This window comes from Takifugu rubripes, chromosome 2 (assembly GCF_901000725.2).
Source record: "Takifugu rubripes chromosome 2, fTakRub1.2, whole genome shotgun sequence".
Lineage (NCBI taxonomy): Eukaryota > Metazoa > Chordata > Actinopteri > Tetraodontiformes > Tetraodontidae > Takifugu > Takifugu rubripes.
The window spans coordinates 4,773,134-4,795,859 of record NC_042286.1 but is presented as its reverse complement, the minus strand read 5'-3'; the positions used below and the strand labels follow the sequence as shown (position 1 = coordinate 4,795,859).

At 48.5% G+C, this 22,726-nt stretch overlaps 1 protein-coding gene across 1 annotated transcript in view; it reads left to right on the top strand.

Moving 5' to 3' along the window:
• The window catches only part of grin3ba (glutamate receptor, ionotropic, N-methyl-D-aspartate 3Ba), a 50,959-nt gene extending 30,385 nt beyond the window's left edge, over positions 1-20,574 (top strand). Inside the window, exons 3-12 of the mRNA XM_029832922.1 lie at positions 226-722; positions 1,055-1,326; positions 1,906-2,142; positions 4,970-5,116; positions 5,330-5,475; positions 7,580-7,695; positions 14,973-15,124; positions 15,957-16,121; positions 17,051-17,118; positions 17,570-20,574. Of these exons, the coding sequence (XP_029688782.1) occupies positions 226-722; positions 1,055-1,326; positions 1,906-2,142; positions 4,970-5,116; positions 5,330-5,475; positions 7,580-7,695; positions 14,973-15,124; positions 15,957-16,121; positions 17,051-17,118; positions 17,570-18,518 (2,749 nt within the window). The 3' untranslated portion in view covers positions 18,519-20,574. The remainder of the gene's footprint in view (positions 1-225; positions 723-1,054; positions 1,327-1,905; positions 2,143-4,969; positions 5,117-5,329; positions 5,476-7,579; positions 7,696-14,972; positions 15,125-15,956; positions 16,122-17,050; positions 17,119-17,569) is intronic.
• The last annotated feature ends 2,152 nt before the right edge of the window (positions 20,575-22,726 follow it).

Here is a 22,726-nt window from a genome sequence, read left to right as displayed (position 1 = left end):
AAGACATCTGCTAACAAACCCCGCGTGGCTCAGCAGGTCAGGGTGAATTTATGTACCAACAGGGAGGGCTCCTAATGCATTCCAGGGTGAATGGGGGGGTCTGAGAAGAATAGTAATGACTGCAGGGGCAGAGAACAGGCTGTTTAAACCCCCCATTATCTATAAATGTTGACATCCTCTGTGAGGCTGGTTCTGTTTATTTTCTGTCTTCTTCTGTCCATCGAGGTTCCTGTCCAACACCTCCTTCTCCGGGGCCACAGGCTTGATCCAGGTGGATCCAGACCTCTCTCGGGTCTTGACCTCTCAGCTTTTCCATGTGTGGAGTCTGAAGAGAGGAGCCCTCGGGCAGCCGGCCTGGGTGACTGTGGGCCAGTGGACCCGAGGAGGACTGGAGCTGGAAGGAGGGATTCTGGGCCTGGTGGGAGGGTTCAGGAACAGCCCGGGAAAGGGTCTTGGAGCCGGAGTCAGGGGAGGCGACGGCTACGGGGATGCTAAAGTTGCAGGACGTTGGAGGCCAGGAATCTCCGTTGAGGGACACCGCCTGAGAGTGGTGACCTTGGTGGAGCATCCGTTCGTCTTCACGCGGGAGGTGGATGAAGATGGCATGTGTCCCGCAGGTCAGCTCTGTCTGGACCCCAAAACCAACAAGTCGGATGTAATCCAGAGCCTCTTCAACCAGCTGCGCAATCCGAACAGCACAGCTACGGATTGGGAAGGCGCTGGTGAGTTTTGCAGTTGTGCAGAACTGTCTGCTGTCACTGGCAGCATTTTGACAACTGGAGTGTGTTTCTGATGTCCAATCAATAAAAGATGGTGTCTCAGATTATCTGACAGTGGTTTTGAAGCCTAAGCATTCCAGTTCTGTTTCTTGAATAAAGATGGTTCGAATCAAGAAGAGTCAGAGGTATTAAGACAAAAAAGCAGTCTGGCTTGAGGGGATTTGATATGGATTCATTATTATCTTAGATAAAATCAATGGAACAGCAACACCAGAGGCTCTTTGTGGACCCACACATGGAATAAATATGCTAATTAGCTATTTCTGTCCTGTCAGACCTGCCAGATGACCTGAGGAAGTGTTGCTATGGCTACTGCATAGACCTGCTGGAGAAACTGGCAGAAGACATGGGTTTCACCTTTGACCTTTACATCGTGGGAGACGGCAAGTACGGCGCTTTGAGCGGGACGGGGCGCTGGACGGGGCTGGTGGGAGACCTCCTGAGCGGAATGGCCGACATGGCTGTCACCTCTTTCTCCATCAACTCCGCCAGGAGCAGAGTGGTCGACTTCACCTCCCCCTTCTACTCCACCAGCCTCGGCATCCTGGTACTGCGCCACTGCTTGAAGTCATCATTAGATTGCCACAGTTTGTATTTCAATGACTTTAAGAGAAAAGGGCACGTCCTGAAAACACACCCTAGTTTCATCAGTGGCTTACTGTAATTTGAGCTAAAATGCTAATTACACCAAGTTCAAAATGAAGGTTATAGAATAAATGGTTGTTATAATGAATAATGAAGGTTTCCTTTCACAGTGTAGCTGCCTGATAAACATGTTACAGTCAACTTTGCAAGACCTCCAATATGCTGGAGACCTTTCAGCCTCTTAAAACAAGCACATAATTACGATAAATGCAGACTATCTGGAGAGGAATCAGCATACAGTAGCTAAAGGGTTCTGTTGCCCTGTTATTCATGCGAATATGAAAATGTAGCATCAAGGGTAGAAGAATTGGCAACGAAAATCCCTTATTAAAAAGCTTTCTGAAGGGTATCTTCTCGCGGTTCTGTCTCCACCTCCGAACAGTTCAGCAAGTATTTAACGCTGGTTTTACACTTTCTCCTCTGCTGTTGCTTCTCAGAATATTCCATTTTCTACAATAAACTCGGCTTCTCGCCCTTCCAGGTCCGCAGCAAAGACACCGCAGCCCCCATCGGAGCCTTCATGTGGCCGCTCCACTGGTCCATGTGGGTGGGGATTTTCGTCACCTTGCATCTTACCGCGCTCTTCCTCACCTTGTACGAGTGGAACAGCCCCTTCGGCATGACGCCTCACGGCAGGAACAGGCTGCGCGTCTTCTCCTACTCCTCGGCCCTCAACCTCTGCTACGCTATTCTGTTTGGACGCACCGTCGCCACCAAGGTAAGGGGTGTCGCTGCCGCATGATAAATCGGCGTCCGGTGGGATGGGAATCTGAAACCGCAATGAGAGTGGATGTGCATTATGGGAAAGACCGCACAAGCAATAAGGCGGAGTCCAGATAGGTGGGACAAGAAGGATGGAGGAAGATGATATAGATGGTTGTGGATGAGAAAGATGGATGGGGGAGAAGTGAGGAGGGTAGGCAGTGATGGAGTAGAGGGGTTCACCAGGATAAAACACACACAAGGAGCGAGAGGGGAAAGGGTAAGTGGGCTGGCATAGATTGAAGGAGGGGATGGATGAAGGTGGAAGAAAAGAGAGCAGGTAGAGGTTGGCGCCCTCAAGTAGTCAATTTGAAAAATGATTTTCAGAAGAAGAGTAGCGGGGGGTTCAGGGGAGGGGAAGGGTTGAGAGGGTAAACGTAAGAGACGAGAGGAGCCGGGCAATGAGAGTGAAATAAAGGAGAACAAGAGGATGAGGAGAGGTCGTCCAAGCTTGGAGAAGAGGGGTTAATATGGGAGAGAAAAAAGAGAGATTTGTATTCAGAGATGGCTGCTTTGAATCTGCCTTATAACAAAAAAAATCCCTGTAACTATTTCTTCCATTCAGATCCCACTACAGATAAACGGACACACTGTTTGCTTAAACCGATGCAGCCCTGCCCTGCTGCATATGCCCCCCCCCCCCCACCAAAGCACATCTCCAGACTCACCGTCGCACTCTGGCCCTGGAGCAAACGGGTCATGTGCAGAGTGATTACAAAGCAAAGACCTTCACATAATGAAAGGTCACATGTTTTATTCCTGAAACTAGTGACGTGTCAATTAATAGGTTCTGTCCATTTGCAGCCCCGTGACCTGTTAAAACGCCCTCGAGCGCAGCGCTGTACCTTTGTGTCAGAGCCAAATCGCCTTGTTTCTTGGGGCAACTAAATTGATTGCTAATCTGCTAATGATAGCTTTTTTCCCCCCTCCACTGGGTCAGTTATTGCAGCATGCAGTTTTAATAAGATCGATCTGGGATGAGACTTCAACGCAGAAACTCTCACCACTTGTTTGTTGTTGGGGTTAGCCAGTTAGCGTAATTCATTTAGCACCTTCCGCGTGGCATCGGTAGCGGCGTAATATCTCGCTGGGGCGCCTTTTACAGTGAGAAATGTTGCCTGTCAACTGACTGGACCATTCGAATAAAAACAAAGGAAATCACTGCAGGTACAGTGGGTTTGTGGGTTTATGGGCTGGATTGAACCACCTTGGGATGTGGCTCATATATCCGACGGTCACGGCTCCAGGGTCTTCTGTCCGTAATTGATTTTGAACACTCCAGCAGCCCCAACTGACAAAAATCAAAGCAAATACACAAACAGCGGAGCTGAGGTTATGGATTTTTGGCTGTGCTACCTTCGCTGCCAACATCCAAATGCAACATCCCATTTTTCTGTCTTCCACCAATTAGACAGGAAAAAAAGACAGTCATAATGGTGTTCTGTCAGCACAATAACACTAATGTTCTTTCTGGCATTCTCGAGGTTATCACACACACACACGCACCCGCACGCACACACGCGGGCACACACATCCTCTAAAGAATTTATTAACCTCAATTAAAGTGCACTACAGATAAGTGCCGAGAACATGGATGAGTGTTCGGAGCTATTTTGCATCTGAATTTGTTAGCGATTGGAAACATTAATAAAAAATGAAACATTCGTTTGAACTTTTTGTGGTTTTATTGGCAACATTCAAGTTTCCTTGAATTTTGAACGCAACAACAACTGACGTAGGAGTCCAGACATAAATGTGTCCGCATAGAGGAGAAGCTCTGCAGCAATGTGTGTTTGTGTGTCCGTGTGTGTGTGTCTGACTGACGCATACGCCAAGACTCCAGCTGCCTGAGGGTGAAGAACAGTGATATTTTCTGGGCTACGATAACAAGATCTCCTCCAGCTGCAGAGCTGAAGAGATCTGGGCGGCTCTGGAAGTGCGGGCCGATGCCAGAATAGATCCTGGGGACGGCGAGGCGCTTGTTTATGCACAAGTATCGACGAGGGAAATGGCGTATTTGCTCCACTCGTGCACGAAATCTCCAACACGTCCGTTGATTCCCTGCTGTTTGCTGAATGTTCAGACGGGCAAAGACGAAGAAACCGGAGGAGATGAGAGTCGAGCACGTTCAGTATGATGTTGACGCCCACGTGGGGTCAAGTGGGGTCACGACGGACATCTCACAAGTTGGACAAAAACAGGCAAAATGTTTATTGTTGTTTGAGGAGAGCAACTGGAGAGGAGATGTTCTCGAGGAGCATCTTGGAAGGGACTTCAGACGCACTGGTAGCTTCCTCAAGTCTGACACTTTGATTTGGAGAATCTGGTTGTTTCTGGAGTCTGGTTGCATCTGATAGCGCCCTCTTTCCTGAATCGATATTGAAATGAAGAAATGTTTCTTATCATGCCCCCCCTCCCCACACACACACACACACACCATTTGACTGGCTAATTATGCTCAGAGTTCAGCTCAACCTAAACACATTTGAATACAATAAGCAGCCTTGCCTCATTAATCTTAAGCTCTTAAATCTCTGCAAATGACGGACTCATTCCGGACTTTTTTAGGTAAAGCCTCTCGCTCTCTCTCTTCTTCATTAGCGCGTGTGCCACTCGTCTGTTTTGATTAGCATGATTTCCTCTGGGGTTAATGGCGATCTGAGAGGAGGGGCCGAAAGGTCAAGAGCCTCCTGACGTCTCCTCCCAAAATGAGCATATTTGTATTTTCAGGGTGCCTGTCACTCATTTTCTCCTCCGTGATTAATCCCCTCTCCTGTCTGCAGACACCCAAATGCTGGACCGGGCGTTTCCTGATGAATCTGTGGGCCATCTTCTGCCTGCTGGTGCTGTCCAGCTACACCGCCAACCTCGCCGCCGTCATGGTCGGGGAGAAGACGTTCGAGCAGGTCTCGGGAATCCACGACGACAAGGTCAGACCCAAAAGTGGTGGTGCACCCACACGATGCATATGCATGCAATCTAATCTCACGCACGGACGGGTTAATGAGCAAAGAGAGGAATCATTTGCGAGGGATTATCAGATTCCAGATCCCCCACCCCCACGGGGGGTTCGGGGCGAGGATGCATAGAACGCGACCTCCGCCGTGAACCCCTCTCCTTCCTCTCTGCCTCCATCTCCTCAGCTGCACCATCCCTCCCTGGGCTTCCGGTTTGGGACGGTGAGGGAGAGCAGCGCCGAGGATTACATGAAGAAGAGTTTCCCGGAGATGCACGACTACATGAGGCGCTACAACCAGCCCACCACCCCCGAGGGCGTCCACATGCTAAAGTAAGACAAGCACACGACGCGCGCACGCACAACGGCCTCATCCAGAGGGTCTCCAGTATTTCCTGTTGGACCCTTGCTAGAACCGTAAAGTCCAGCTTAATAGAGCTCCAGACTGACTTTGTCCTGTCCATTAAGGGTGTAATTTCATGCTTTTCCTTCGTGATGAGCAGGCGCTCTGGCTGGATTTCAAAGGCAGGATAAACACCTTGACTCTCACAGCTCCTGAATGCATCTTTTCTTCTTTTCCATAGTTTCTGAAAGTCAAGATTAAATTGGACTTTATTATAGCTTTCTTTTCACTCATCAACTCTTTGACTTCGTTCCCCCCCACCAGTCTCCTAACAGGCCACTCGTGGATGCGGCACCCCCACCTCCCTCTCATTAGCTGCTCGTGGCAACACGCCCACACTTCTCCTCAGTGTCGCCGACTACATGAAGGCACGGCGCACTTTTAATCCTGTTTCGTCATTTGCCAGAGTTTTGCATGCCCAGGCCGTGACCCCCCCGGCGTGTTTATGGGGCTGGTGGGTGCGAGAAGCCGCCGCACTGACCCAGCTGGTGTCCTTTTCATGCAAAGCAGCAGCAGCAGCAGAGCTTTCAGACCTCCACATCAGGCGTGCACGCTCGCTGGCTCACTGACACTGATGAGACTTTAATCCTGTCAAATCAAAATCTGCTGTAGAGAAAAAACAAGATGTTTTCTGATAGGAAATGTGCTTCAGAACATACGCTGAACTGGTTCCCCAGCCTTGCTGAGCACATTTGCATCAGGCAGACTCAGACGTGTTCAAACATTTCCAGAGATGCTACATTTAGCGGGGATGGGGTGGGGGGGTCGGAGCTGACTCCAGATTCGACTGATTAATCACACTGAATGGGCCGATGAATGCGGGTCAGGAACAGCAGTGGCCCAGGATGAGCGGTCCGGTGGGGCTTAAAAGCAGGAGTTTATTTATGAAATGCACTCATTTCACAAAAGCACTTTGCAGCTGGTTACATAATGCAGGAAAAAGCACTATGCATCAAAAAAAAGATGACAGATGATGAACAGTGGCTCATTTGGAAAGTTGCGTTTTGGAAAGTAGTCCGAGGCGGGTCTAGACGCCATCACCTGCAGTATGTTCCCGCTCCGTGGAGCAGAACCAAACGTGCTCGCTTCTCTCTCCGTTTTCGAGGGATGGGTCTCCGCAGACCCCATTATCATCAAGCTGCTTAACAGAATTATACAGGAGCCGTGAAGCACGTGCCTCAGAAACCGATGTGCTGAGTTTGTAGTGCGGGTGAAGATCCAAAGAGGATGAGAGCCGGAGAGACGATGCAAAGCAGGAGCAGAGAGCTGCAGCTGTAAAACACTGCACAGGCAGAACTAGTGACCCCAATACTGTGCTCAAAACCCCTCACAAACATATGCACTTACAGGAAGTACCACACACACACACACGCGCACGCACAGGCCAGGCATGGGATGTTTTCCGACCCTCTTTAGTCCCAAAAGAAGCCTCTACCCTCTCCCCTCCCTGTGCCTCACATTTGACAGGTCTTGGCAGAGAAAAGGCAGTTTTCTGCTTTGCCAGCACAGCAAAGACTTTCTAAAGTCAAGCTTTGGTTTAGCATCGAGCCCTCGGAATAACAAAATCCCACTTATTTGGGCTGTTTTTTCCTTTTCCAATGTGTTTTCATCCACGTTGGCTGTAGTTTAATTTGCTCTCAGATGATTATACATCTGTGAATTGCATTTTTTACTTATTTTCCTCCCCGGCTGCTGGCCTCAGTTGGCAGCAGAGGGACAGTCCATAATTAGGGGTCAATTAGTTTCAATTGGATCAATATCGCGGGAGCAGGAGATATTGCTGGAGTGTGTTTAGAGGCTTATCAGTCTGCCACAGAGGCTGCTGGTGCAGGTAATGATGTATATGTTTACACAGTGTATCAGAATGTCGTTAATCTCGTCCTCTGTCAAGTCCAAAAGTGGCTGCTGGACCCAAACTCAGTGGTCCTGCGGGCTGGATGAGCAGGGCTTCAAAGGTTTGAAGTCAAAACACCTCTCTTATGTGTGTGTGTTTGTCTGTGCGTGTGTGTGTGTGTGTGTGCATTGGTGGTGAAGGACAGATCCTCCTACCCTGGACGCTTTCATCATGGACAAAGCCCTGCTGGACTTCGAGGTGTCCATCGACGCGGAGTGCAAGCTGCTGACCGTGGGGAAGCCTTTCGCCATCGAAGGTACCAAATCAGACCCGCACACTTTTGGACGTCGTAGCAACGTTTTCCGGCAGGTTCCTTCGAACACACCTTCTCCTCCCCTCTCAACATCAGCGCATGTACATCAGGAGCCACTTCAGCAGGAACCACGGCGCTGAAATGAAACTCGACTTTGCAGCGAGCAGTTTATGTTCTCACAGAACAAATTAACAAATTTTCACCTTTTTTATTCTAATAATAAAGGCACCCACCTCTTTTCTGTGGACTAATCTACGTCGTGCTGAAGCTAACGAGGCGATGGTTAGCACGTATTAGGAGATCAAACGCTGACGTTAGCTGTGGGATTGACGGCATAATGCTGCGATTCAGTACGTGAACATGGACCGCTGTACGCGCTCATCCATTATTCATGGTGCGGCCCAGCTCCAAGACTTTGGGATGCCCCGGCACAAGTTTAACGCAACCTTATCTACTCAGTCAAAGTCAGGATTTTAACTGGCGCTGGGTGTTAGCGGACTGTAGGCACGCCACATTCCTGCTCTCATTAGCTGAATGAGTGGGTGTATTCTCGTGGATGTTTGTGCGTAATGTTGTTTTTACACCTCCTCCATCTGAAAATCACACTGTGAGCTACAGAAGGTCTAACATCATCACAAACATGCCATTCAGTTTATCTGCTCCTCCTCCTCCTCCTCACTAGCTTCTGCTTACGTAGAGCTGCTATCAATATACTCTGTACATTAATAATAACCACAGCATCTTCAAAAATACACATGAGATACAGTCAAATACACACACACAGAGCTGCTTATGTGGATGCAGTTAGATTCTCCTGCAGGCAGCAACATTTAGTCATCCAGTTTGAATCACGGCGGCGCTCCTGGTGCAGGTCAGCATGTCGATAAGCTATTACTGCACATCATTTCACTTTTTTTCCCCTAAAAGCAACAATTCAGTTGTGATTATCTTGTTGTTCCGGCGGCCCCGTGGAATTGCAGCTAAAGATAGACTACAGGAGTTAAAGGTAGAGTAGATTTTATAGTAGTTTTCGAAAAATAACTGCTGTCAGGCTGTCAGATTTATTTATTTTTTGCTATGATAATACAGGGGGGGAAACGCTGCAGTTGTCTTTCACTGAGGTGCGCAGAGTTACTGTATTTTACATCATCTGCACATGTGCACATGGTGAAGGTGACCTGTTGGATTTATCGGTTCAATCTAAACTAGATTAAGGGTCTTTACAGGTGTGGAGTTTGCCTTTGTGTCCACATGCATGCTGCACGCGTCTGCTTGCAGGTCTGAGCGCATTTATCCTCAAACGTGCAGATAAAAAAAGCAAATAGATGGCACCCCGCATGGGAGCAGACTCTATCTTTCAAAAGCCTGTAGCCTCAGAAAGACCCCGCTCCCACATTTGATATTCGAGGCGCCGCTCTCGTTCCCCGGAGGTTATCTCCCGCCATCCTCGCCGCATCGGACAAAATGAGCGGAGAGACGGCGCTACAGCCCCATTCCTTATTGTCAGGATGAGAAAGCAAGATCTAATTGGGATGTGGAGGTGGTCAGTCTGATGGCTGCGTGATTCACGGTCCGCGTTTGGCTCTGCAAGCCCACAATCCACAGAGGAAGAAGCGGACGCAGGGCAGCAACACTCAATACGAGGAAGAAAGGGCAGGAAGTCGTCCAGAAAGGAAATGTGAAGGAGGAAAAACAGTGGAGGAAGTGGAGGAGGGGAGATAAATAAAGGAGGGGAAACACAACAAAGGTAAAGAGAAGGGAGGGCCAGGAGTGCAGAGGAGGGAGTTGAGCTCCAGACGGAGATAGAGAGCTTTCATTTGCCCACTGCCAGTTTGTGCCTTTCTGCACGGCCAGTGATAAAAGAGCCGGCCAGCTGAGTCCCCTAATCAAGACAAACCTCCACCCGGAGCATATGGAGTCAGGGAGCTGGACGACGGACAGCAGGAGGTGGGGAGGGAAGCATGTAGGAGATGTGGGGAGGGGGGAGGAAGAGCTCTGTGATCCGTATGAGGATGCCGGTAGGATTTATGGAGCTGTTTGTGGTCAGGAGATACGGCTGGGAGACGGTGGAGTCGCTGCAGGCGAGAGGCCCCCGCTGGAATCCTCAGGCCAGTTAAGTGGGGAGAGGTGTGGCGGCGCAGAGATGTTTACGACAGCGCAGACGCACACCATCAATAACGCTGCCGCCGAACTCGCCGCGCTCCTCCTCTGTAGCCGTGCGTCCCCGTGCACAGAAGTGATTTGCAGGAGCTCGATCGTGCAGGACCCCCAGCTCGAAGTGTGGCTGGCAGGAGGCTTCAGCGCGGCATTGGTATTGTTGCTATCCCACCGGGAATGGCGTTGGTGGATGGATCTGTGCGAGCGTGAAAAGATCAGTGAGCACGTTGGAGAAAATGATCCAAAGATTAATCCCAGCCCTAAAAAAGCATCTGTTTTTGACCCATAAGTCTGCACCACGACACTCGTTGAATTATAGACCTTATTTATCTCTTCACAAAAGTTAATCATCAAGATTAAATAATAAGCGACGGATGTCTCGTACAAAGCAATAAATTAGAGCAGAAGCCGGCCATCCTTAACCCTTAACTGTGAGCCAAACACACCAGTGAAATATTCCAGAATTTATTTTGAAGGAATTCCAGTGACTCATCTTCTGGCTTGATCCTCTAACTCTAATAGCGATCAATCAATACCGCAATCAACATTAAACTTTAAAGTTGGGACCCGGGTTTAATCGGCCGGGGTTATGTGAGTGTAAATGTCCCACAAAGATAGCTGTGCGAGTGTGTGTGTGGGTGTGTGTGGGTGTGGGTGTGTGTGTGTGTGTGTGCGAGTGTGTGTGTTTCAGCAGTTAAAAAGTAAGGCATCCTCAATACAGAATGTAAAATTAATCAACCATGAATTACTTCATCTTTAAGGACTACAGCAAACAAACAAAACAGTGATTACAGTCGTAACGGCCCCAGAGGCCCCGAGGGACAAATTAGAAGTTATAAAATGTCACGTCGCAGATCAAAATGATCGATTTATCTATAAATCACTGGCAGCACTGCAGCGCATTTCCAGTAGGAATCAAATCAAATTATTACACATAAAATTATTCATATCGAATTTTAAGAAGGTTGGCTGAGAGGAGAGATGGACCGGAACAACTGGAGTGTGTGTGTGTGTGTGTGCGTGTGTGTGTGTGTGTGTGTGTGTGTGTATAGCTGTGCAGAAGACTTGAAATGACTCCAGGCCTGTTTATCTGGGAGTAAAGAAGCAGAATGACGGACAAGTTTGCCCGCTCATGCACACAAGCAAACGTGCACAGCGGCAGGAAAACGCTGCCGTTCTGTCAAAAACGCGGAAAGACGAGCGAGACACGACGAGACAAAGCAACGACTCGAGGGAGGAGCCGAGAGATAAAGAGGAGAATGCGACGAGAAGAGTGGAGCAGAAATTGGACAGAACTGAGGGGATGAAGGAGATAAGAGGGGAACTGAGGTGGGGGCGGGACCGGCGGCGACGGTGGGAGAGAAATGACCTCGGTCAGGGAACGATGGGAGACGGGCGGGAACACTGGAGGGGAAGGCAGCAGGACAAAGAGAGGAGAAGTTAAGCAGTGTGTGACAGTTCCATGAACCTTAACTGTGTCCTGCATGGCTGCAAAGCCTTTCACACACACACACACACACACACACACACACACACACACATACACCTTTGAATTTCTATCTCTGTGGTGACTTTTATTACCTCGCTCCCAACCCTAACCCTAACCATCCCAACTAACCCTCTCACCCTATTTACCCTCACCCTGACTTGAACCCAACTCTAACCTCAACCCTAAAACTAGTCCTTTGAATTTATGAGGACACAATTCACAAAAATGTCCTCACTTTGCTAGTAGAGTGAGTAGTTTGATACACATTATATAGCAAATACAGACACACACACGCGCGAAGCTATGGCGGCTCTGACTCAATCAGGCGTGCACACGGAAGGGCGGCTACAGCTGAAATGAAACAAACAACCCCAGGAGATGCGATCCATCCCCGTGGGTCCGAGCTGAGGGACACATTTCCCCCCATTTCGTACCTGCGGGCGTGTGACCGTGTGTGCGGCGCCGCCGAAAGTTGCCGTTTCAGAGTGTTTGAAAGGCAGCGAGTGTCTCTTCCTGTAAGGCCTTGGGTGATAAATTAATGCTGGAATTAAAGCAGTGAACACTGAGGGATGTGATTAAGCCCGCCTCTTAATTTAGATATCACACTTCTCCCATTTTTGGCCTGTAAATGCGCTGTGTTTCGCTGCCGCGCACTTGAATTCCTGCCTTTGCTTTCTGTCAGGAGACGGCAAAGTTCAAGACAAATACAAACTGAGCAGAGAAAGATATTTAATGTATGTTGACGCTGATTTGCATTAGCGGCTGCATAATTTAAAAAAAACACACCGTTTGAAGTTTTAAATCCGTGTGTGACAGCAGCAGGCGAGCGCCGTGTAAACAGATTAAAGGAAGAATCGGGATTGAGGCCGCGGTTCGCGTCCCATTTGAAACCAAACGTCTTTTTCTTTTTCTTCTACCGGTGACAGATTTCGACATAACAAGCGGGACCTTTTTGATCGTGTCCGTGTCCCTCTTCATCATTGTTTACCTTTTTCGTCTGCGGGATGGAGTTGTCCCACGCTACCTTTGATGGGGAAAATACGGCCTCAAATTGTCTCTGTGGTTGCGCAACAGCTGCCGCACTTCCTGTGTGATGTCGATGAAGCTCCGGTGACTCAGTAGCTCCGAGGAACGTCTGCGTTTGGGGGTTTGGGGCCTGATGTAGACCAAATCAGATGGATAGAGTCCATATTAGGACTATTTTTAACAGACCTCAATGTCCTTTCCTGTTGTTGACGGTCGCAGCTGCAAGTCAGAGTCAGTCAGTACGATTCCATGCAGCGTTCAGTCCAACTACAGATCAAGTAGCTGTTTAATTGGGCTGTTGTCGTTGTCCCAGGCTACATGTTGTGGGGTGTAAATGTTTCATTGTTGTCATCATATCAGTGGAGGACTAGCTAACTTTTTTAAAAGCCAGTTTCCTGTTTTTCCTCCAGTCCGTGTGTTTTGAATTGTTCTGCTCCTTCACCTGAGACTCGTTGTCCAAAAAGCAACCTCCAGGTTTCAGCTGGCTTCTTCTGTTAGAGCTGCTCTGTTTACCTGCTTTAGGGCCTTTCTAGTTCCTGAGCAGAACATCTTGTTCCAGTTGAACCGGTTCTTAGACACGTAGGAGTAGCTTGGCTTTAGCTGCACTGTTAGCTTGACTTTAAAAACGTAGATTAAGGTCAAGCGAACATGTTTTCATGCGCATTTAAAATCCAGTTTTAGTTGGACTAACGAAGGAAGAACACCAATCATGGAAACTCTGGACTATAAGAATGGTCATATCAGTCCGTCTATCTTATCACGGGATGGAATTATTGGGTTCAAGTTGAGCAAGATTAACGTAAATATTTCTATGCCAATTTTCCTTACAACAATAGTTGTGATGGTATCAGACTCATTAGGTTGTTGTTTTCCTGTTCAACAAAAACTCCTCACTAACAAAAGCCATTTGGTGGTGGGACCCATGTGTAAACATACAATTTGTATGATGTAAATGTTTGCGACACCTAGTGGTGACAGGGTAGATTGCGATTTCAGAGGCTCATAGAGTTTAAAATGTATTTTTTTGCTTCAAACAAGGTTGATTAAGCTGATGAGCGATACTGATAAACACTGTTTCAATCTGTTAAATTGCACCATGTGGAGGGAATGTTCTGTTTTTTCGCCTGTTCTGTTTGGTGTCTGACAGTTGAAAACTTTCACACTGTGCTGTTTCAGTAGGCAAACTCGAAGGTTGTTATGTTCTTCTCTGATATTTTAAAGGTCAACTTTCACAGATATAACTCTACAAATCACACTCTGTCACCCTGGTGCTAAGCTATAGCATTTCAAACCGAGCTGAACAAGCCAGCGGCAGAACAAGAGCGCTAACGAAAGCATGTCAGCAAGGTTTTATGCAAATGAGCCTTTTGTACAAGACCTGGCGTTGTATCTGTTAGCGGGGGGGTGAGAGTGGAATAGAGGGATGGATGTGTCATAATCTGAAAAAAGTGTTCGGGTCGATTAGTTCAAGGTAGCGAAAGGTTGCGCTCCTGTTTAATGCTACATTTTGCTGGTGAGAAGCCCAACACATGACACATTATTATATCCCTTTATTTATAGATTTGCTGTCAAAGCTGCTAGTGAAGCATCTATTACTGATTGATGGCTGAATTAGTGTTAAGTACCTCCTAATATTCTTCAGGCACCCCTCAGGGGAGCAGCACTAATGAAAATGTAATGGCCAAATAAGACAATCAAGCAAATGAGAAAGCAAAAATAACTTGAGGTTCACCAAAAGAAGAGCTGGTTCAAGAGAGAGTTTAAACCCAAACTTCCAATGTTAACTTCATAATGAAAGAAGGCCGTCACATTGTGATGCCGGACTGAACTCTTCACAAAGAGCGTTTCCATTTCCACAGAAGTAATTTATACGAGCCAATAAATCAGCCTCGCGAGTGCACCCAAAGCAATGTCACCATGTGCAGGGAGCCCAGTGGCGTAAAATATGAGCTTATTTAATACATTTCATCCTTGGAATCAGTCTGAGTCCGACTTGGGTGATGTCAGCCTGCCCCCCCCCCCCTCCAAAAATCCTCCAATCACAGATGGCAGTTTGTCATCAGAGCTTGTGTTTCTCATTAAAAGACGAGTATGGGATAATCTACAGTACCCTGATGGGAATATGGCTTCTCCGCACAATACTGGTCTTGACACTGATCCCCAGAGTCTTTCTGTAGCTTCGGGCTGCAGGAATCCGTTTATTCTCTCCAGACACCAGCTCCAAACCTCAACCCAAGGTGCCAATCAGGCGCTGGTGGCCTCTCAACTTTAGTGAGGCTGCAGGGGTTGAGGGATCCAGTCTTACCCCATGATACCGTTCCTTCACAGTAACCGTATTCTGATCTCATCCTTGCCTGGGGTTTAGCAGGAGGGGCGGCTAGTTGGAAGGAGATAAAGGGAGCAACTTGCTGATCAATACCGGAGTTTGATCACTGGGGTTCCGGGGGGCATCTGTCCTTTGGCAAAGTGCACACGGTCACGGTTGTCCAGCACCGACCTGGACGCCAGTTTCTACACTCTGTTTCAGGAGTAGTTGCTGCCCGAGGCGCGGACAACGGCGGACGGCGGGCGTAATATGCGTTTACATAAGCGTATGTTGTTCTTCCAGGCTACGGCATCGGGCTGCCACAGGGTTCCCCTCTAACGCGCAACGTGTCAGAGTTCGTGAGTCGCTACAAGTCTGACGGCTTCATGGACATGCTGCATGACAAGTGGTATAAGGTGGTGCCCTGCGGGAAGAGAGTCTTCGCAGCCACTGAGGTAAGTCGCCGCCGCACGTGTTCGGGGTGCAGAAGCACGCTGACCCCCACCGAGTCGCCTGTTTACAGACGGATACGGCGTGGAGCATCCGAGCGTCCATGCTTGTTTGTGTCCCCCCTCTGCTCCCGGCCGCCTTTCCTAATCCATTCTGAAGACCTGGGAATCTCTGTATCTGTAGGCGATCTCTGTCTGTGAGCACAGGAGCACTGCCGATCCCATTCCCTTGTTCTCAGATCCCACTTCCGAGTTGACTCCAATCATTAAGACAAATGCAATTACACACTTCTGGGTTTCTCCGCTGGGATGGAAACCTTGACTTTGGGAAGTTACCGCCGCCGCCTAACAAAGTGGACCGTGCGCTCAGACAATGTGGCCGTGCCCCCTGAATCGGCAGCAAAAAGGAGGTCAGCGTTGTCGTTGATGAATTTGCAGAGTCAGCGCGGGACTAATTGCTGCCTGAGCACAGAAATGAGCCGCGTGAGGGAAAATTCCGCTCCTCCAGGGCGATGAATGCCTCTCAGGAGACAGAGGGGGAATCTGGGCGGAGCAAATGGGAACAAACCGCTCTTCAATTAACCGTCATGTCCTCTTACCATCTCCACGCTTACTGCTGTTTCTTTGTATTAATGTCATTTTTGCGTCATCCTATCAGCCATTCCGGCTCTATCCCTCCGCCGCCTCCCAGCATCTCATTTTCGTCTCCACTCACGTGATCTTATAGAGCCAAACTGGATTGAAAACAGCAGCGCGTTTCCGATTCACCAAAAAATGCCCTAAAACCTGCTTATGTAAAGAGAAACCCATCCCCCCACCCCCTCCTGCTCCTCCTCAGACTCTCCAAATGGGGATCCAGCACTTCTCAGGCCTGTTCGTGCTCTTGTGCATCGGAGTGGGCGGAGCCTTGCTGACGCTGGCAGGTGAGCACACCTTCTATCACCTGGTCATCCCCCGCCTGCGGCGCACCCAGTCACTGCAGTACTGGCTGCACACCAGCCAGGTGAGTACATGCGCGCCGCACAATGGCGCGCTCTGTTTTCTCTACAGGCAAACTACTCCTCCTAGTGGTTAGGACGCAGAACAGCACCATTTACAGGATTGATTTAAATAAATATATGTAAAGTAAATATATGAACATTAGAGAAACACCGCTAATTGCCTCATTAGCGCTTTAATTACAGTAACGTGATTAACTAATTAAGAAGCTATCAGGAGTTTTACATATTTAACTGTATAACTGTAGTAATCAGCATAATGCACTTCATTTCTTCATCCAAAAATTTATTTGACTGTGTTGTGAACTCTTAAATATTGATTATTTGATCAGTAAGGCAGAATAAAGACTGCAGAGGCTGCGGTGACAGTGACACAGCACACCAAAGGTGCCTTCAATTGGAAATAAAAGGTCATTTCGTTGTTTACGCCAGTCTCGCCATTACCAAATGAGATGTGGAAATATAGCTGAGTGAATGATGGAGTCGACAATGTGAATATTGAGATCGCTCGCATATGTTTGCCGCTGCCCTTCTAAAGGGCAGGCGCTCCCAAGCCGTCCCTAACATTCATCACAGCTCAGCGTCCCAGTCAACCTAAACAGCTTTAGACACGTTTTGATTAATCAAAGCTGAGTAATTTTCCAATTTAAAGTTTCTTTTTTCCCCCTCTCGGTCTAACTAAAGATGTCGGGTAAATAAATGAGGAAAAAAAACAGCCTGGTTTCGTTTTCTAAATTGCAGTGATTTACTATAAACCATTCAAAGGAACAGCTCAGCAGGATTTGCGAGGCATTGGAGACACAGAGTCTGACTTGATAACATGACGGCCGTTTGAAATTCAAATTCACCCTTTCTGCTGCTTTTTGCTCCAATTATCATACGTTAAGTAATAATCTTTGCAGTAATAGATAGTTTTTGGTTGTCCTCTTTGCAGAAAATCCACCGAGCCCTCCACACCACTTACGAGGATGTTGGGAAGGAGCTGCAAGGCCTGGATGAAAAGTAAATAAAGCAGAATCCAACCGCGGTATTGTCTTTATGCTGTTTTAAACCTGCCAAACTAGGGCTTTCAGGCTGCCAGAAGGACATTTTCATGTTATTTTAAGTTGCCACAGCAGCTTCAGAATGAGAGGCCAAACAGCCAGAGAGTTGATGATGGCCTGTTACCATAGCAACCAATCCAGTCCAGGTTCTGGCCTCATCATCCTCTATAGACACAGTACGTTAGTGTAGATGATGGTGAGGAGTCGTGCATTTGGGGTCAGGTTGGTGTTGGAGTCTTAGATCCGTGCACGCCAAGGGCAGATGGGAAATTTCAGTTTAAATAGATCAGAACGCTGGTGCAGCTAAAGTGGGTCATGCCGGTGGGATGGAAATAGACCCCACATGCGGTTCAACCGTAGAACGTGACGGGAGAAACGCTCATGTCTGTTGTTTTTCTGTCTTTTTCAAGCCCCTCCTCCTGCATCTCAGACAACTGCACCCTCCACAGGAAGCAGCACCTGAATCCTCCCCCTTCTCCCCCACCTGCTGCCAATCCTTGCACTGCAGCCGGGGAGACCTCCTCGCCGTCCCACGAGCCCAAAGAGAAACGCGTGCACTTTGACCTACAGACCCTCCACAGCTACCGCCTGCGCACTCACACCGCCTCGGTGCGCGGCCGGCCAGGCATGGTGGGCCGCCCTGGACTGGGACTGGGAGGATTTGGCCTGGAAAACCTGGGGCGGTTCTCCACCCCTCCACCGATGAGCCTGCACGTCAACGGGGGCCCGGTCTCTACGCTGGCCTCCACCGGCTTGGTGCTTTCTCCTCTGGGGAGCAGGGACCAGACCAGCATGTGGGAGGGGGAGCTCCAGGACCTGCAGGGGAAGATCGAGATGTACCGTTCCCACCTGAGAGAGGCCCTGGCCAGGAGGGCTGAGATCCAGACCAGCCTGGAGAGAGAACGGAGCGGACTCGTACGGCGGGATACCAGCCTGGAAAGGGAGCGGGACAGACAGACTATCAACACGGACAGAAGTAGCTCCAGTCAGCCCAAACTCCCTCAGAGAGACAGGACCAGCCAGCTGCAGACCCTGAACAATCAGCAAACGGGGCGGGCCAGCCAATCAGGCGGTGGCGTCCATCAGGAGCAGGGGAGAAGCAGCCACTTAAACACAGTTAACAGTCTGGACAGGGGACGGGCGAACCAGTTACGCTCTTTTAACGCGCCGCCGGGCGAAAAGACTGTCGCGTCACGCATTTCTGCCAGTTTGGAGCGGAGTCGGGTCAACCAGCCGGGCCCTGGGAACGTAACTGTCCAATCGCGGAACACTTTGAGCCTGGACAGACACAAGGCTAACCTGTCGAGCACTTTGGAGAGGACAAAAGCCAACCAGTCTAGCGTCAGCAGCGGGACTTGATCCCTCAGAGGGCGGAGGAGTACTGCCAGTGCTGGCGTAGCCGTGGGAAGGTGGCCATTTTCCAGAGCAGGTTCAGTTTAGCGAATGCTTGCGGAAAGTGACGGCAAATGTTAATTTACATCTCTCCTATGAGCTAATAACGTTGATGCTGAGAGAATTTTTCCACAAACAAATAATCTATCGTTCGGGAAGCAATTTGGGTAAAATCTCCACATCCTCCCGCTAACGCTGGCCGGGGCCATCTGGCCGTTTCCATCACAGAGCTAATTAAAAGAGTTGCAGAAGGGACTACGAGACACACGACAGGGGTCAGTCTGCTCAACTGAGAGGCCTTGAAGCACAGACGGACGATGGAGAAAAGAGCACAGGAAGTTAGCCAAAAAGACCGAAAACTAAACCACATGCAGCAGCCAGCTTTTAAGGCACCCTGCAATATATGTTTTAGGTAATTGTGCCCCAAGAATGTGAATGATCAAGGATTAAATAGATCCGTGTCGTCATATAAGGAGCCCGGACTTTTATTTTTCAAGGTCCAGTGTGTAAAACCAGACGCCATCTGGTGGCAGCATTATGCCATTACTGAACACATCCTGGAACCCTGAGGGTCAGAGGAGCTAACCGAGCAGATAAAAGGGGATTTCAAGACCTTTGTAAATATTTAGTTGCACTGAAATCCTATGTTAGAGCATTGTGTCGGTTTGCCAGATCTGTTTTATATAAAATTAGTATAAATCTGGACTCCAGCTTTTAAACAAAAGTCACAGACAAAATTTGAAATAATACTAACGTTTGTAATGCAGGCTGTTTGTCCATGTCAGGCTACCGTAGAATCACGGTGGAGCAACCGTTGACTATCCTTGGACGGGGGACCCACTCCAATATTTATATAAATCCCACCAACAAAGCAGTGTGATGAAAAATACGTCAAATTTCTGGCAATAAATCATGAAAGATCTTACACACTGGACCTTAAAATTCCTTTTCCCATTTGTAGCATCAAATCTTCACGATATTTACGACATCTGCCCGAGGTCAAACGCGGCTTCAGTTTATCTTAAATTGAAAATCTGGAGCCACACGAGGAATGAAAAGCACCTTGTCGTAGCAAGGTGTCGAAGCACACGATTCATCTCCAGGATCTGCCTGGGTGTAATGTACAAAACACTGTGTGAATATGGAGACCTGAAACCAAAACACAATCAAATCTGTCATTTTCCCAAATCCCCAGGCGGCTGCGGCCCGAACCCTTTTAAACCTCATTTGTTCGCCTTGGTTTGCCACCGTCGGAAATCGCAACTCTGGCGATAATTTTGCGCTCAGTGGCAATACTGTGCTTGATTTCACACAGTGGAAGGTCGGAAGATTACAATCGATTTGCTGGCAGAGTGCAGAGCTGAGTGAATTTCAAGTGATAGCTCATGTTTGTGATTTTATTTCGCAATCAGAACCGATGTACTGTTTCTACACTCAAAAATGATATCTTCTTTTCTACAAAAAATAAATATATATGTGATTCTATGCTTCTCCTTAGTAAATATAAATGATGGCAGAGGTTCTTTGGACCGACATTCAGGCGTTCGACCACCAGGGGGAGCTGCTTCCCACGGCTATGTTGTTGTGCTTTTCTTAATGGTTTTTTTTTTCTACAATCCCTCTGAAATTAATGTGAGTTTATGAAGAAACGCCAACAGCTGGATGATGGGTTTTGTTTGTGCAGCAGAGGATCCGTGTGATACCCCCCCAACAATAACTCAATAGATTGTGATTCCCAGCTCCCGGCTGCAGTGTCGGGAGCTTTACGCTCGTCCTTCTGCTGCTGAACTTTGAGGGTATTTTCTACAGTGATCAGATGTACATTTAAACCTTTGCTGTGGTGTGAAGTGGTTGTGTTCACATGCCATGGTGTCTGCCGGAGAATATATACATATATATATTTTAGATCTTTAATGGGGAAGCGCTTGTGGTACTGATATTTAAACAAATACTTTTAAATTCACTCCTTATGGACATGATTAAGTTTAATCACAATAACCATTCTCATGTTTTGAAATAAATATTTATATATTTACTTGAATTCCTGGATATTGCTCATAAATGTCTCAATGCTGAAAAGAGCTTCATCTTCTTTCCCAGGTTGGCACATTTCTGATGCCAATAAACCACGTTTCAGTGAGGTTTGAAACGCTTGTGGCGGATGTGTTATTGCTCAATGGGCGAAGGTCAAACAGGCCCAGAAGACCAGCTGGCTAGAGTCAGAACACAAAATGAATTAAAAAATTCATTACTGGCTGAGTCAGATCTGTATTAATCAAGCCTACAAATAGTTTCACACATTATTGTCAGTAATTGTTTGACGTGAGTTGTCTTTTTAACACCTGCCCTGGTGCTGCCACGTTATTCATGTTGCTCTTGAAACCCGGGCTGTAGTTGTGCGTGTGGAGCGTCCTCCCACCCCTGGACGTGTGAAGCAGGGCCTCCGCTCTTGTGTGCGTCAGAATGTCTGTTGGCTCCACGCTTATGCTAATGTGAGGAGCACAGTGATGTAACTAAAAGACACAAAAAGTGAGGTAAATTTACCCCTGAGCGCTTGAGCCATGTGGGACTCGGATCATCCTAAGAAAACCCAAACAGCCTCTAAAGACTCAGTTATCTAACAAGTGCAGACAAAGGAAAGTGTGTTTTCACTGTGAGAAGCCTCTTTTCTTCTCTGAGGCTCTTGAGAGGCGCTTTAAGCGCCACATCTCCACCCGGATTACGGCGTAATGGCGTCCTTTGGCCACACGGGGGCGCGTGGAGGCATGCAGAGCTTCGACCTTGGACTCTTGGGTCCTGGTGGGATGGAGACATGTGCTCGTCTCTGATCCTTCCACCAGCAAAACCAGCAGGCCGCCTTTCATCCAGCATGTTTGTGTACTTCCTCTAACCACTCTTGCTCCTGTGAAGTAGTGGCCTACATAAAAGACGTCACGGCTACATACTTAATCTGTTGGTTTTGCCATATTCCACAGTGGATTTCCCACTTCCCCCCCTTTATTTTTTGCTTTACACAGAGGCATTAATACATCTTTCACACATCACTGACTGGCTGACAACCCCAAATTGAGAGCTTAAGTGTAACCTGACACTCTTAGGCGAGGGGAGAATTGAAATTGATGCTCCAAAATATGATTCTTCAGCAGAGATGAGAGCTAACAGCGCGCAGGGTGTTTGAGGAGGATAAAAGAGAGACAGAGGGAGAGCGATGGCACCGGCATGCTGATGATTTAGCGCCGGTGCATCGACCCGGCCCTACAAACTGGAGATAATGTCACGGCGATGAAGCCAATCATTCACCTGCTCCTTCCCCCGGTAATAAAACAAACAATGGGGCCTTTGTCAGAGGCGGAGTGAAAATAATGCAGAGCTGAACAGCAGAGCGGCGACAGGCTTCCAGGGGGGCATCAAACCCGTCCGGGGCTGACATTTCAGACAGGCTGACGCGCTTTGTGTGGGTGTCTGACGGCGGAGAGGTGGCCGTTTCCTGCGCTCAGGAGGAGGAATTGGGTCACATGTGCGAACAGCAGTCAGGAAGGATCTTAATCAAACGTAAAAATCCCCAACGTATCCCCCCCCCCCCCACTAACACCCCCGGCACTCAATTAGGATCCAACTTTATGGTGATAACGCAATAACTAAGGACTTCCTGTCGTGCACTAACATGCATGCCAGGCAAGGTTCTGCACGTGCCGCATCCCTGCATCGGCTTGACCCCCCCCCCCCCCCCCCCCCCCCCCCCCCACACACACACACACACACACACACAGACTCACACCGTTCCCACACACACGCACGCACCTCACTCCCCAATCTTGCTTTCTCTAGTAGGTGAATGGAGGCAGAACCGGTGAGTGATGAGTTTATTAGCTCGTGCCAGCTGTGACCTACCCCTGGGTATTTGTCTTGGGGGGGGGGTCGATTTATGCATGTGTGACGATGTCTAGTGCGTGCGTGTGTGGGCTCTAGGAGCGACGGGTAAGGGGGCTTCAATTTTGTTGTGAGACCCACAGGGGGAGTACCCCCACGAGGACCGGAGAGAAACTCCCTGGCAACTGGAGACAGGATCTACACTAAACAGGATGGTGGGGGGTGGGGGGAGCCCCTATTCCTCTCACTCCAACCCTCACAGAGTCAAATGACAGGGATTGAGAAAAGGAGGGGAGGTGAAAATA